The 13,189-nt window shown below is 41.4% G+C and overlaps 2 protein-coding genes across 8 annotated transcripts in view; one reads left to right on the forward strand and one right to left on the reverse strand.

The window, feature by feature from the left end:
- Positions 1 to 486: 486 nt before the first annotated feature.
- COPS5 (COP9 signalosome subunit 5) lies at positions 487 to 10,352 on the reverse strand. The gene is made up of 8 exons (XM_083867221.1): positions 10,165 to 10,352; positions 9,829 to 10,063; positions 7,233 to 7,361; positions 6,692 to 6,757; positions 5,416 to 5,501; positions 4,495 to 4,606; positions 3,644 to 3,792; positions 487 to 882 (listed from the first exon to the last, which is right to left on the reverse strand). Exons 1-8 carry the CDS (start codon positions 10,320 to 10,322, stop codon positions 798 to 800), a joined length of 1,020 nt encoding a protein of 339 aa, XP_083723347.1. The 5' UTR covers positions 10,323 to 10,352; the 3' UTR covers positions 487 to 797.
- An 837-nt stretch (positions 10,353 to 11,189) lies between these two features.
- The window catches only part of CSPP1 (centrosome and spindle pole associated protein 1), a 60,739-nt gene continuing 58,739 nt past the window's right edge, over positions 11,190 to 13,189 (forward strand). For 6 of the 7 annotated variants that reach the window (XM_083873253.1, XM_083873249.1, XM_083873251.1 and 3 more), the window contains exon 1: positions 11,209 to 11,266. The gene's annotated coding sequence lies outside the window, so the exon portion shown is untranslated. Of the gene's footprint in view, positions 11,267 to 13,189 lie in introns of all 7 variants that reach the window. The other variant, XM_083873250.1, reaches the window with a different exon arrangement.

Genomic DNA, 13,189 nt, shown 5'->3' on the forward strand with positions numbered 1-13,189 from the left:
CTAATGCGTATTTCAAAGGTAATTTTTCATTTTGCTCCTTTGTATGCAACAAGTGACTATGACAAGCAATAGAAAGTGAGCTGGAGAAAAATAATGGTATATAACCATGTCATGAGTTCCACTGCAGAGCTGGTCAACAGTTGACTATTTAGAAATATAAAATGTCCATCATGAGTGTGAAGCTATAAGCAAAATATTGTTGTACCATGCATAAATGTCTTGTGACTGTGAAAGAAACTATTTCTGGCTGGACCAGTAAACCTCAATCAGGAAAGGTGCCATTAAATTTAATAACTTGTTAAAAGATAAATAAGTGGGATTTCAATTCTTAAAATTAGGCACAGATACTAATATCTAAGAAACTAACTTCTTACACTACATAGGTTACCTATCTAATCTGAATAGACAGAACTTTTCTACAGAAAGTAAGAAAAAGAGTAAGAAAAGATAAACGTTTGCCAAAAATATCAAGCCCCAAAACACACATTTAGTTTCAAAATTCTTTTATTACAGTTGGATAGCAGAGATAAATATCTAAGAGCAAAATCCAGTAAGTCACATTTATTTTCCTTTGGAACAATTCTGCAAACTGGTTTTATGATAAAGAACAAAAAGTTGCACTACATTTTGGAACATTTTGTTCTTTAAAACTGGTCAGACAGGTGGGAAATATTAAAGTACTACAAATTAAATGAATAATTTTCCACTTCAGCTTCATTTCCCAAACTGAACAAGTCCAAGCAAAAGAAACTATGATATTTTCTGCTTTGGAGATACATATCAACTGGTAATGCACTTCAAGCTATATTAATTTGATTAAAAAGTTTATCCTTAATAACCTGAGACATCAATCCATGTATAGCTTCTATGGTGGTCTTGCAGCTGAAAAACAAGCATAAATTCAATGTTGGACAAAAACTGAACTGAACTGTCATTTTCCTTGAAGATACCCAGCTGTTTTAGAAGTTCAGGGTGCCCATAACCCCATGAATCTTAAAAACTGTCCAGAAAGGAACAGTCATTACACACAGCAATTTAGCCATTGTTGCCAATACCTTTTTGTTACTTAAAAAGCAAACTGACTATACGCACAAAAACCAATTCCAGTAAACTTTGTCTTGCAACTTAGGACATCTTAAATTAACAATAGCAAGTGGGCTCTGTGGTCATCTGAACAAAAAAAAAAAAAAAAAAACCATAAAAACAAAACAAAACAAAACAAAAAAAAAAAAAAAAAAAAAAACAACAAAACAACAACAACAACAATCCTTAGGGGAATGGAGCTATCAGCTGGTATTAGCCCAGGACAGTAGTGTACAGTAACCATGGTCCCTCCAAGAAACTTTACAGGGAACATTAAAGAAAAGTTTATAGAACAAATCAATTATTGGTCAAAATATGTAATGTGCAAACCCCCCAAAGAGCGGTGAGGGTTCCTATTGATCCAAGTTTTCCCCAATGTCTGCCATAGGGCAATGTAGTGTCAAACTAACAAATAAAAACAGACTGTACAAATGCAAAGATTAATCTGGACTGAAGGCACAGAGAATAGGGACAAATTAGTGTCAGACAGATAAGGAATCCTAGGGAAAGCAAGCTGACTTGGAGCACCATTTGGCTAATGCACATGTCCCTTAGAAAATGGCTCAGAGGTATGCATGAACAGTAACAGAAGTTATCACACAGCCCAGTGTAAGCACCTTTATGCTCATGCTTTGCAGCACTGTGTTCCCAAACCAGGTTTGTCTAACAATCCTTTAGTGATATTTGCAGCCTATTTCTTCAGAGTAATTTAGGTGACACTAAATTAATTGTCCTGTGTCTGCACAGGTCTTCTACTGTCTTTTCTCTTAGGAAAGATCACTAATTGAAGAAAAACAGTCATCTGCAGGAGTCTTTCACTTCATTTTGGGAACTATGGTAGCTTTGGTTGCACAGGAAAGCAGAATTTATGATGAAAACAATTCCTTCCAATCCCTTACAATATCTAAAGGAACTACAGATGAAAACTAAATAAAAACAGAAAATAAAAATACCTAGAACTGCTACAACAAATAATATAATAACATGATCAGAGAAAGAGCTATTTCTTAGAATAACTGTAAGCATGTGAGAGTAAGGGGAAAATAAAATGCAGTCAGTATTATAGGACTCCAAACAGCAACTCCATCCTCCTCACCTCTTTAAAGCATTGCTATTCTGTTTCCCTACAGGAACTGGGACATAACTGGCTGCTAGGAGCTACCAACAGCATTAACTCCACTGCCTTAACTTGGTTGTTATGAGCTACCAACAGTATTAACTCCACTGCACATGTAATCTGCAATTCAAATAGGCTAAATGAGTACTAATTTTTATAAGTCAACCCCCCTCGAACTTGATTATGTTTGTTAGACAACTTGTAAGAGCTGTTAACTATCCAGAAAAAGGAAACAAAGGTGTGTCAGGGGGAGAGAATACCAGGAAACTGTTCTACTATCAACAAGAATTGATGGGGAAGAGGGACAGAAAGCCTCAAAATCTGGAAACATGCAAAAGCAAAACATCCCAGATTTTGTTCAATTTTTGCACTCTGTTCTAAGGGATTCTATAGAATTGTTTCTTTATTAAATGAAATTACTACATCTCACTCAGAACACTCCTAAGGTGTGTGCAGGTGAGTCCTGCCTTCTCCACAGATGAACCTGAGTTTGTACCACCATATACAGTGCAGTATTTCTTGGTTTTCAAAACCTGAAATTTGCCAAATATTATGTTTTTGAACATCCAGCTGCATGAGCTGTTGGAGATCATTAACCTCTGTTAAAAGATTTTACTTGAGAAAACAGTAACATGATAGAGTCTAAGCACAGATATAATTCTTAAGACCATTAGGAAAGAGAAGTGAGTATTACTGAGAAGCAACTGTGTATTTCAAAGCTGATCACCAATAAACATAAGGAAAACTGAGGAAAAATACTACCATTTCTTTGAAGTAATGTTGTACACCTAGTGATAAAAAGTTTAATAACTTATAATACCAAGTATTTGCTATCAGTCAACGTAGCTAAATATAAGGGCCAGAATACCTGTAAGCTACTTCTTAAAAACAAAAAACAACAACAAAAATTCAACCTTTTCTTATTTCTAAAATAAAAGATATATTAATTAAGAAATATAAAAAAAGGAGTCAATAAATTTTTACGTTAATAAAAGTATTAGACAAGTGTAAACTAAACTTACTGGACTGTTAACACTAATTCTTAAAATCATGTTCCATACCATAATTTTATTTACTGATAGTTTTAACCTAATTAACTATAAAAATGTAATAATTTCTAGCAAAGTTACAATTTTGCACTAGGCAGAAACTTTTTTGTTGTTGTTTTCCAGATACTGATGGGACTTTTACAGCAATTCTTTCTCTAATAAACTAGAGTTAAATTTATTCCAAACCCCCCAGAATTAAAAAATCATTGTAGTTTTAATAGAAGCAAGATTTTCTTTAACTTTCAAAAACAACTAATGACTTCTGGAGTCTCTCATTCCTAACTATAATCTAATTCTTATCTCTAATCTTCTCAGGTTGCAATTACAGGCATGATAAAAGTTTAAAACCAAATAGTACTTTTCACATGAAGAACACATGGATGTGTTATCTTACCTGTCTCTTGTTGCTTTTGCAAGTTTGTCTTCTGACTTCTTGTCATGAGTCTCTAAACCCAGCATGAAACTGCCCCTTCCAAGCTGAGCTTCTGACTGCTCTAATTTTTCAGACAAATCAAAGACTTGGCCAGTGGTGTAGTCAGCATTCTTAGGAGAAAGAAAGTAATACACACTTTGAATTTAGGCATAAATTCAAGCATTCATACACCAAATAAACCAAATCTGAGTAAAGCTTTTAGAACTGTAGCGCTGCATATTTTAATCTATATTTGCAATTGAAGTGATATAGAACAGGAGGGATGGTTAAGAGAACGGAAGCTGAAAATCTGATAAATGCTCAGTCCCTAAAGCCTAAATTGGGTTCTTTTTATTACTTTCAACCCATGCTCCAAGTTAAGCAGGAGTAAGTAAAACTCGTTGGTTTTGACCAAGAGAAAAAGAAAATTTGCTTCTGCAGAGGGAAGGTTTTGATGCTCAGCTGTGACCTGCAGTATTTCTGTTGTAACCTAGTTTTAACAGTTCCATTGTTTGTTTTTTCTTAGGTGTTTACTTATTAAACACCATTATTCATCGCAGTGCTCTACAGAGATACAAGGTTAAAAAGTATTTAAGAGAAAATCTAAGTGTATAAAGAGAACTCAGTAAAATTAAATGTGTTATTTCCACCTTCTCCTTTTACAGAGCAAATATGAGGAACGTTTCAGTATTTATGATTAGGAAAACCTTCTTGTTTTATCTGACATTGTTAATGTGGGGCCTGTATCTATCAGTGTTCTCTTAAGCATTTACAGCAGAGGGCCTGGCTTTCAGACTCCTGAATGAATCAATGCACACAACTGTGGTACTTACAGTAAGCAAACTAGAAGAACTGAGAGTGTTCACCCAGTACTTGTTCCACAACAGCTCGAGCAATTTACGATCCAAAGATGATTTAAAGTATGAGACTTCTAAAGCATAATACCTTTAAAAACAAACATGCAAACAAAAGAAACGTCCATCTAAATATGTCTTGCTTGACTGTCACATCCAAAGTACATGCAACTAAAAAAATCCTTATCAATGGCAAATATCTTCAAAAATTCAAAGCACTTAAGGTTACTTCCAATTCTCTGTACCATCTTCCATAAGTAATTCATATATAGATTTGATACATAATCCCCACACATACTGCTGTGTTCTGTTAAGTGAGATTGCAAGAGTTTTTTAATTGTTCTCTTAACAACCTATTCCATGCTTGGTTTCTTCAATACTGCAATAACCTACAAATTATGGTAGTTTTGCATGTATCACTTCTCATTTCTTGAGGAGTGCTTGGTAGCAGTAAATGTTACATACATGCAAACAATCTTGCATTCTACCACACTTATTTTGAAAGCCAGGCTTTGTGGTGTTACAAATTAACATTCCCAGTAATCCAAGAAAAGGAGCTGCACAGCTCTTACTCAGAAGAGCAGTGGGATCACAGCCTCCCCAGTCCTGCTGATCAATCCATATCTGACCCTGTCCTCCCTGCCCCAACAAGGCATTACTATCTAAAAGTGTTCAGAAATCAACTCCTAAAGCTTTTAACCAGGTTCATCTTTATCTTTGCAAAGCTCTCCCTTAAAACATCTCCTGATAAATGCCAGTAACACTTTTTTCACAAAAACAAGAGTGCTAAAGCAACAGTGAACTTCAAGATGTGAAACACTACAAGAAATTTACTTTTCCATACTGAATCATAACCTAAACACACAAAAAATAATAAAGTTGGTATTTTTTGTTACTTACTGTTTACAGTGTACACCGAAGTCTTCTATTTTATTGAGTGGAATAGTCTGGTATTCAGAGGGACCTTCATCTGGAGGTTTATAGCCCTAAAAATTTAAAAAATGGCAAATATGACACAGTAATTCTTTTCAAAATGCTTAAATTTTACAAAAGAATTTTCTAGTTTATGCAATTCTAGTTTATTTTTGCCTAGAGAAAACGACATTTCCCCTGGTAGCCTGAAATTTGGAATTTTCTTGGAGCTCAGGTTTACATTTGGCTTTGCTAGCTGAACTAGTCATTACATTTGCAGCTTTATCAAAAGCAAACTAATGGTCATAGTTGAGATTTTTCAAATGAGTAACATGGCAAGCTATGATTAGATCCTTTCTTAGATCAAAGAAAGGGCAAGCTTCTTCTTAGATAGTATTTCTCTACCTGTTTTTGGAAATTTTGAGGGAAGATTTGAGAAGAGGTAAGAAACATCCATGGATATGCCTTAGAAATACCTAAACCTTTCAGGTATTTGTTTAGCCAAGATGGTGCCATTCACAGCTACTGGTGAAACAAGAACTGCCTGCAGTCCACTGTAAGATCCCCCTAAAAATATGCTTCTCATGTGCATTTTCCAGATGTGATGTGGTTTTCAGGTACAGGATTCTTCCCCCTGTTCAAAATTCTCAAAGTATTTATAAAGTGGTTTTAGATATGCCTGAACTTTATTGGATTGGAATTATATTGCACAGCCAGAAGTATACATGAGAGGATGCACTTGGAGACCTAGATCTCCAACACTGATATGATTTTTTTAGTTTTAAGCCTAACCCATATTGTTTAATTAACCTTTTTGTACATTAGTTTGTGAAGATTCATAATACTTATTTGAAAAAGTAGATAGTTTTGAACCTTCCTTTTCTAAAATGAAAAGCAAATTACAACATATTAAACATGCTATTAACACTTGGGTTTAGGTCTGAAAAATAAACAGAGAAGAACTAACATAAAACAATTTTGATGAATACTACCTACAACTATGTCCATTAAAAAACAGCTATTTGGAGCTACATAATTTTGGGACAGCTCCACAATCTGGGCAGTGCAATTGATTTAAAACTGCCAAAACTCTATGAAAACCAAACTAGAAGTCAACCTTTATAAATGTAATCAATATCCAAAGGTGTGCAGTAACCAGTGTATGGGCACATCTTCCTTTGGAATGAACATTCAGTACAGCACAGCATTAAAGACAGTTCAGTGTTCACACACTAGATAATCTTAGATCATTTGAACTATTTACCTTAGGATATGTCCTAAAAGCTCCAAGATTTACTTTTCCTGCAGATATTGTTCTTGTTGGATCAATCTGTAGAAATAGAGATAATACTCATTACATACATTTTATTATCTATTACAGGCTTAAATTGAGTTTATAGTAATTTAGAAATGTAATTTATGCAAATTGTATTAGTTCTGTCACAAACAGTACTTTTTCTGTTGGTATGAGACTCTCTAAAAAGGTGGGAGTATCAACAACCTTCAAGTGGATTATTCTTCTGAGCTAATTTTCCTCATTTCCTAAATACTTAAAAACCCTTTATGCTTAAGAACTATACCATAGCTGAAACAATGCAGTAGAAATGGTCCAGGCAAGCAACACTACTGGTTTGGCCAGCATGTGGCCAGCAAAGCAAAAGGAGTGGCACCAGTTTAATGTGTGGATCTAACACCTCCATCATACAAAGTACACACTACTAAAATGCTAACAGACAGAAATCCCAAAATGATTCCCCTCAACACGATTTGCTATGCAGGGTTATCACCCACCAGCCAGTACTTACAACCACTGCCACGAAGGGCTCCTGAAATTGCTGATTGAGCATCTGGGTACTGACGTCGATGCCCGAGAGCCAGCAGCCGTAGCCGGGGTGACTGTGGTACCAGCCGATGGCATTTTCCAGGCGTCCGACCTAAGAAAGAGCAGGGAAGGGAAGGGAAAGAGCCCCAGCGTTCAGCTCCATTCCCAAAGCACCGGCTGCCCTCCAGCGGCGCTGCCAGCACACTGCGAGGCGCGGCAGCATCAACAGGAATTTCCACTCGTGAGGAAATATTCCCTAGAAAGCCTACAATGAATAGTACTGGCATTCTCTGCTACAGAACAAAGCCCTTCAAGGAGCCTGGAGCTCCTTCTTCAGCTCCTTCTTCAGCGCCAGCTGAAGTGCAGAAGAGGTTCCACACAGCTGGATGGTGAGGTGCTGCTCCTCAGCAGGGCTGAGAAATTTCTTAGGGATATAACACAAGCACATCTAATCTCCCATAATGTACAGAACATCAGTAGAGAATGAATTATTTAGTATGGTAACATATCGCACAGGCATATACTATTAGATTAGTGGTAGGTTTAAAAAATAACTTCAAAGGCATGCTTTCAAACACCAGAAGGGACAGAAATTATTGCCTGGAGAAAAGTTTAAAAGCCAAAAGATGAATTTTTGATAACTTTTTATCAGATAAAACCTCAAAATACGAGTTTCCAAATAATACACCTGGCTATCTCTAAAAATACTGGAAGAGAAAGAACCAAAGACAAAAATCCCCAAAGTCAAAAACCCCCAAAGGAGAATAATCACCCACTGAATCTAATTTTTGTAGTCCTCTCTTAAGGAATTGTTTACTGGTTGCTCCAGTAACGATGAGACAGAACACACAAATGCCTACTTTATTTTTTAACTGGTGAAGAATATTTACATTTTCTTTATAACTCCCATAGGAGAGACCAACATAACACTGAAGAATGTGTGTTGTTTTTCATAGCCAAATAACACATTTGAACTACATTAAGACCAGATCCTGTCCATGTAGAATCAGGTAACTGGAATGGCAGCATCCATAAAGCACTTACATAGTGCTTTATATAATTATATAAAGATATCTTAACCAGAAACCTAATGATAAAAAGAGCTATTCCAGGAACAAAATTAAATATGAAACAGCCAGCATAAGAACTCTGCCAGAGCACCGGGAAAGCTGAGTTACTTTATTTGCACACAAGTTCAGTTTCAAAATTGTGAAACCAACTACAGACAAAACTGAACAACATAAACAATGGGAAAAAAAAATTCCTATCACATAACTCCTACAGAAACCTGGACTGCTTTAAATGTAAGATAAGTTGTTTACAATTTTATGCTATATACTTATCATTTTGAAATTCAGTATCTCTACCTAAGAATGGGATTCTATGAATATATCTTTATTTAAAGATAGCATGACTTTAGGCAAAGACATGCCTTCAAGTTACCTACTTTGTGCAACAAGAGTATTAGCATCACAACATTGTTTTCAGATAAAACAAACTAAATTAAAGGAATTATTTCTACATTTTCTCTCAGGGATGAGAAAAAAAAGTCCCAGAACATAATTATTTCTGCCTTATGTTTACTCTTTGCTGATGTTATGATTCAGCCTAATGCACATTCATTTCAACTTCATCTTCAGCTCTATGTAAGGCTATGAATGCAAGTACAATTCTCCAAAATGACCCAAATACTCCTCTGTTATATCCATTAGTATGTAAGGGGCTTCTAATTTTAGCTGGTTTAAAAATCAGTGGGTCAACTGGGTATCAAAACTGTTTGAGCTTGGAGTCAAAGTTATTTCAACTCCTATTTCTAGGATAGAACCGTCCTGTATTGGGAGAAGGAGATCAGCAAGTGCTCTGATGTGCTGTTGTTGGCTTCCACATCAGCCACAGAGCACAGCTGTAGTTCTGTTATCTTTCTGCACATGAGAACTTCACTTCAGCTTTAATATGACATGGATCTCTGGATAGAAAGTGACAAAGATGGGAAACAGACAAGATAATTAGGTTGCACTGAAACTTACTCATTCCATCATTGGCATTTTCTTAACAAATACGTCTTTTTTTATGAAAAAGAGTAGCATGCTACACTGTAAGACCTCAGAAGAAGGTAAGAATAAATGTCATAATTCTGATCTACAAATATTAAGTGCACACATATATTGAATTTTGCCCACTGTTTTTAGAAAGTATCAGTTACTTTAGAAACACATTCTCTCCTACAGCCAGCAGCCTCAGCCATAAAAACACTTCTTCAGCAATAAAAATAATTCACAAAGAGAAGGAGAACGCAGTGCTTTTCATAAAACCATTAAGGTTGGAAAAGATCTCCAAGACCATCGCGTCCAACCTTTGATGAGCTACTGTAAATCAGGGAAACACGTATGTGAAAATGTTTGTGGGGCCCTGCGTTCCAAGCTGCTGACATATTCTTACTGTCATGTTTGAGGAGAGACAGGACAATGGGGCAGGGACTTCATCACTGGGGGAGGGAAGGAGGGAGGAACCCTGGAACCCCCCCAGGTGTGTTTTTGTAGCTCACAAGATGCACAGAGGGCTCAGACACATCTCCGTACCTGCTTGGCGTTCTCGATGTAGGCAGCCATGTACTCGTAGGCGGCGGCCTGCGCGTTGACGCGCGTCTCGGTGCCCTCCACGGGGAGGGCGAAGCTGTCCATGATGATCATGGTCTCGCCGTCCACCTTGCCCAGCATCAGCCCCATCACCTCCAGGTTGCCGCCGGACCTGGCGTGCATCACCATCTTCAGCAGCGCCAGCGCGGAGATCTTACAGTACTTGAAGTAATGGTGGCTGCGACAGCGCGGAGGCCGCGGAGGGAGGGAAGGCAGAGCCGTCAGACCGGGCCGGTGCTCCCCGCCCGCCTCCCGCCCTCCCGGCCCGCTCACACTCACTCCTTGGTCCAGGGCTTGGCCGCCAGGATCTCCTGCTGCTGCTTGCGGTCGTACTTGTAGATCTCGTCGATGCTCTGCGCCTCCTGCATGTTGTTCGCCAGCTCCCACGTCTTCTGCGCCATCCCGCTGCCGGAGGCGCCGCTCGCCGCCGCCGCCATGGCCCCGCTCCCGCTCCCGGCCCCGCTCCCGTTCCCGGCCCCGCTCCCGTTCCTGGCCCCGCTCCCGTTCCCGGCCCCGCTCCCGGCCCGGCTCGGGCCCCGCTCGCCGCACCGGGCCCGGGCGGAACCAAGCGCGGGCGGGCCGGGGGGGCGGTAGGAAAGCACGGAGAGTGGTACGGTCCGCGCAGGCCCGGGGCGGGCGGCGCTGCGCCCCCAGCGGCCGCGCCCGGCTCTGCAGGCGGCGGGCCCGACCCGCTCGCCCCGGATAGCCAACCCCGGCCCAGGGCTTTTCTCACTGTTTGTCCGTTTATTTATTTACTTGTGCTTTTAAAGTTACTGTGATCAGTTCTGGGCTACTCAATACGAGAGAGACACGGGACTCCTGGGGTGGCTCAGCGGACGGTAACAAAGATGTTTAAGGGACGGGAGCGTCTCTCTCATGAGGAGAGGCTGAGGCAGCTGGGCCTGTCCAGCCCGGAGAGGAGACTGAGAGCGGCCCTTATCAATGTATGTAAGTGTCTATAGTGGGAGGCGTCAAGAGGATGGAGCCAGGGCGCCAAGCAAACGGACAAGAAGAAAACCGATGCACAGGAAATTGGCCCTGAAGATGAGGAGGAACTTTATTGTGCAGGTGACCGACACTGGAACAGATTGCCGAGGAAGGCTGTGGAGTCTCCCTCCCTGGAGACACTCAGAACCTTCTGGATGCAATCCGGGGCTATGTGCTCACTTGAGCAGGGAGGCTGGCCCGGCTGACCCGCTGTGGTCCTTTCTCTCCTGCCCCACTCGGGGATGGTTTCCTGCTGCCTTTCCCGGCCCGGGCGGGAGGAGGCGGGGGCGGTGTGGCGCCGCCCTCGGGGCGGGGGGGGCTCTGCCGGCGCCGCCCGCCGTGTTCCGGGGCGGCGGTGAGGCGCGGGGCGCGCACGGAGCGGCGGCCGGTGCCGGTGAGCGGGCGGGCGGAGGGGGCGGCGCGGCGCCCGGGGACCCTCCTCGCAGCCCCGCCGGGCGGTCCCGGTGCCCGCATCGCTCACGGCCCGGAGCGGGCGGCGGCGGGGGCCAGGGGGGTTCGCCGGGCAGCGGGACGGGCTCCGGGGCGGGGGCGCGCCCAGGGCTCCCCTCGGGGTCTGGGGCTCCCCTCGGGGTCTGGGGCTCCCCCCGGGGTCTGGGGCTCCCCCCGGGATCTGGGGCTCCCCGTGGGCTCGGCTCGGCTCGGCCGGGCTGGTCCCGGCCCGCCGGCGGGGCCGCTGTTTGTGCGGCCGTTGCCTGACAACGGCGCCGCCATCCGGAAAGGGGCCGAGCCCCGAGCGCCGCCTCCCGCCCCGCCGCTGCTCCCCGGGCCCGGAGCCCCGGGAGTGAGTGCCCCAGAGGTGCTCCAGGGAGGGAGGGAGGCCGGGAGGCGGGCGATGCAGGCCTCGGGAGAGGCGCTTCCCCAGGCTGGCGCTCCTGGAGAAATAAACCTGATCTCCTGCGTCTGAAAGTTTTTCGAAATTAGTGTCTTTTTGGATTAAATTACGTGCTTTGAAAAATAGATAAGCCCTGAAGTGGAGAGAAAGTAACTCGCGAAACTTGTTGCTTGGCTGTTCAGAGGATGGATCACCCTCTCAGTGGCGAAAAATTCGCTTTAGTCAAGAGTATTCTTTGTGAACGGCCAGACCCTGGAATCTGTGCGTTTTCAGCAAGGAATTTGAAAGAAAAGTACGGGGAATGCGTCTCTAAGTGCCATTCACAGGGGTACAAAAGCAGTCAGTATTAATTCCTTAGGAAGTCTGGGTTAAACTTTGAACCATGTTCTTAATGACACAATTAGTGGCCTGTAACTTGTCAGTACAATTACTGAATGTGGCATAGAGTTGTTGCTCTTCCAAAGCATTTCCCTCCTTGCCCCCCGTGCTGCAGTTCACCTGGATGGGAATTGCCATTTTGCCAGTGCTCCTGATGGTATTTCAATATTATGGTGGCATAGAAGAGACGAAATCTGCTCGCACATGGTGATTTTAAATTTTGTGCGTTTTCCTGAACAATTAGGAGGGGGAGGGAAAGATTAAAATGAAATGCAGTAAACGTTGCTTTAGGTGATAAAGTAGCTACACAATATATAGGTAAATACAGTGAATACAATAAATATGCACATATATGTTTTGGATACCTTGAATAGAGACACAGGCATTATTAACTCTGGGCATAGATCCAATAAAAATCTCGTGTTCAAACTTGACATACTGTTCTTGAATATCTGTATGCTTTCTATTGCTTGGTATGTTTGCTTAAGTTGAAATCTACCTAGGTGACTAATTACTCAGAGTTGCTTTTGTGAAAACTCTGAATAAGGAAGAGAGGCTATGAGAATCTAAAATCTTCTTGCAAGAAAAAAGATGTAAAAATATATTTATGGGACGTTTTCAAGCAGTACTTGAATATATAGCTGCAGTATGTTTAATGGAATTTCACTTTGAATAATGCATTGTTTTGGGAATGCAGGTTGTCCAATGTTTAAAGTTGTAAGAGCTAAAGAAAGGCTGTTAGGTACATGCTATTGAACATTTTTTAGAGATACCATTTGCAAAATACTGTTTTCCAAAAAGCTAGAAAAATATGCTTACAGCTCATAATTTTGAGGGCACATGGAGAGATTTTTATGTTTTTACAGCATATTCTGACTTTGTGCTCTGTCCATGCCCATGCATCAATGTCTCCCAGCTTGGTTTTGAATCTGCTACATTTACTAGTGATTGCAAGGATCTAGAAATGCACAAAAAGAATTCAGATGCATTTCCAAACTGAAAAGAAATGATTTTGTTCTGAATTGAAGTGGTTTTATAGTGTCAGCTGTGCCTCAGTGTGTTTGTGCAGCCATGGGAGGCCAGTTT

The sequence above is a fragment of the Zosterops lateralis genome (genome assembly GCF_965231275.1).
Source record: "Zosterops lateralis genome assembly, chromosome: 1".
NCBI lineage: Eukaryota > Metazoa > Chordata > Aves > Passeriformes > Zosteropidae > Zosterops > Zosterops lateralis.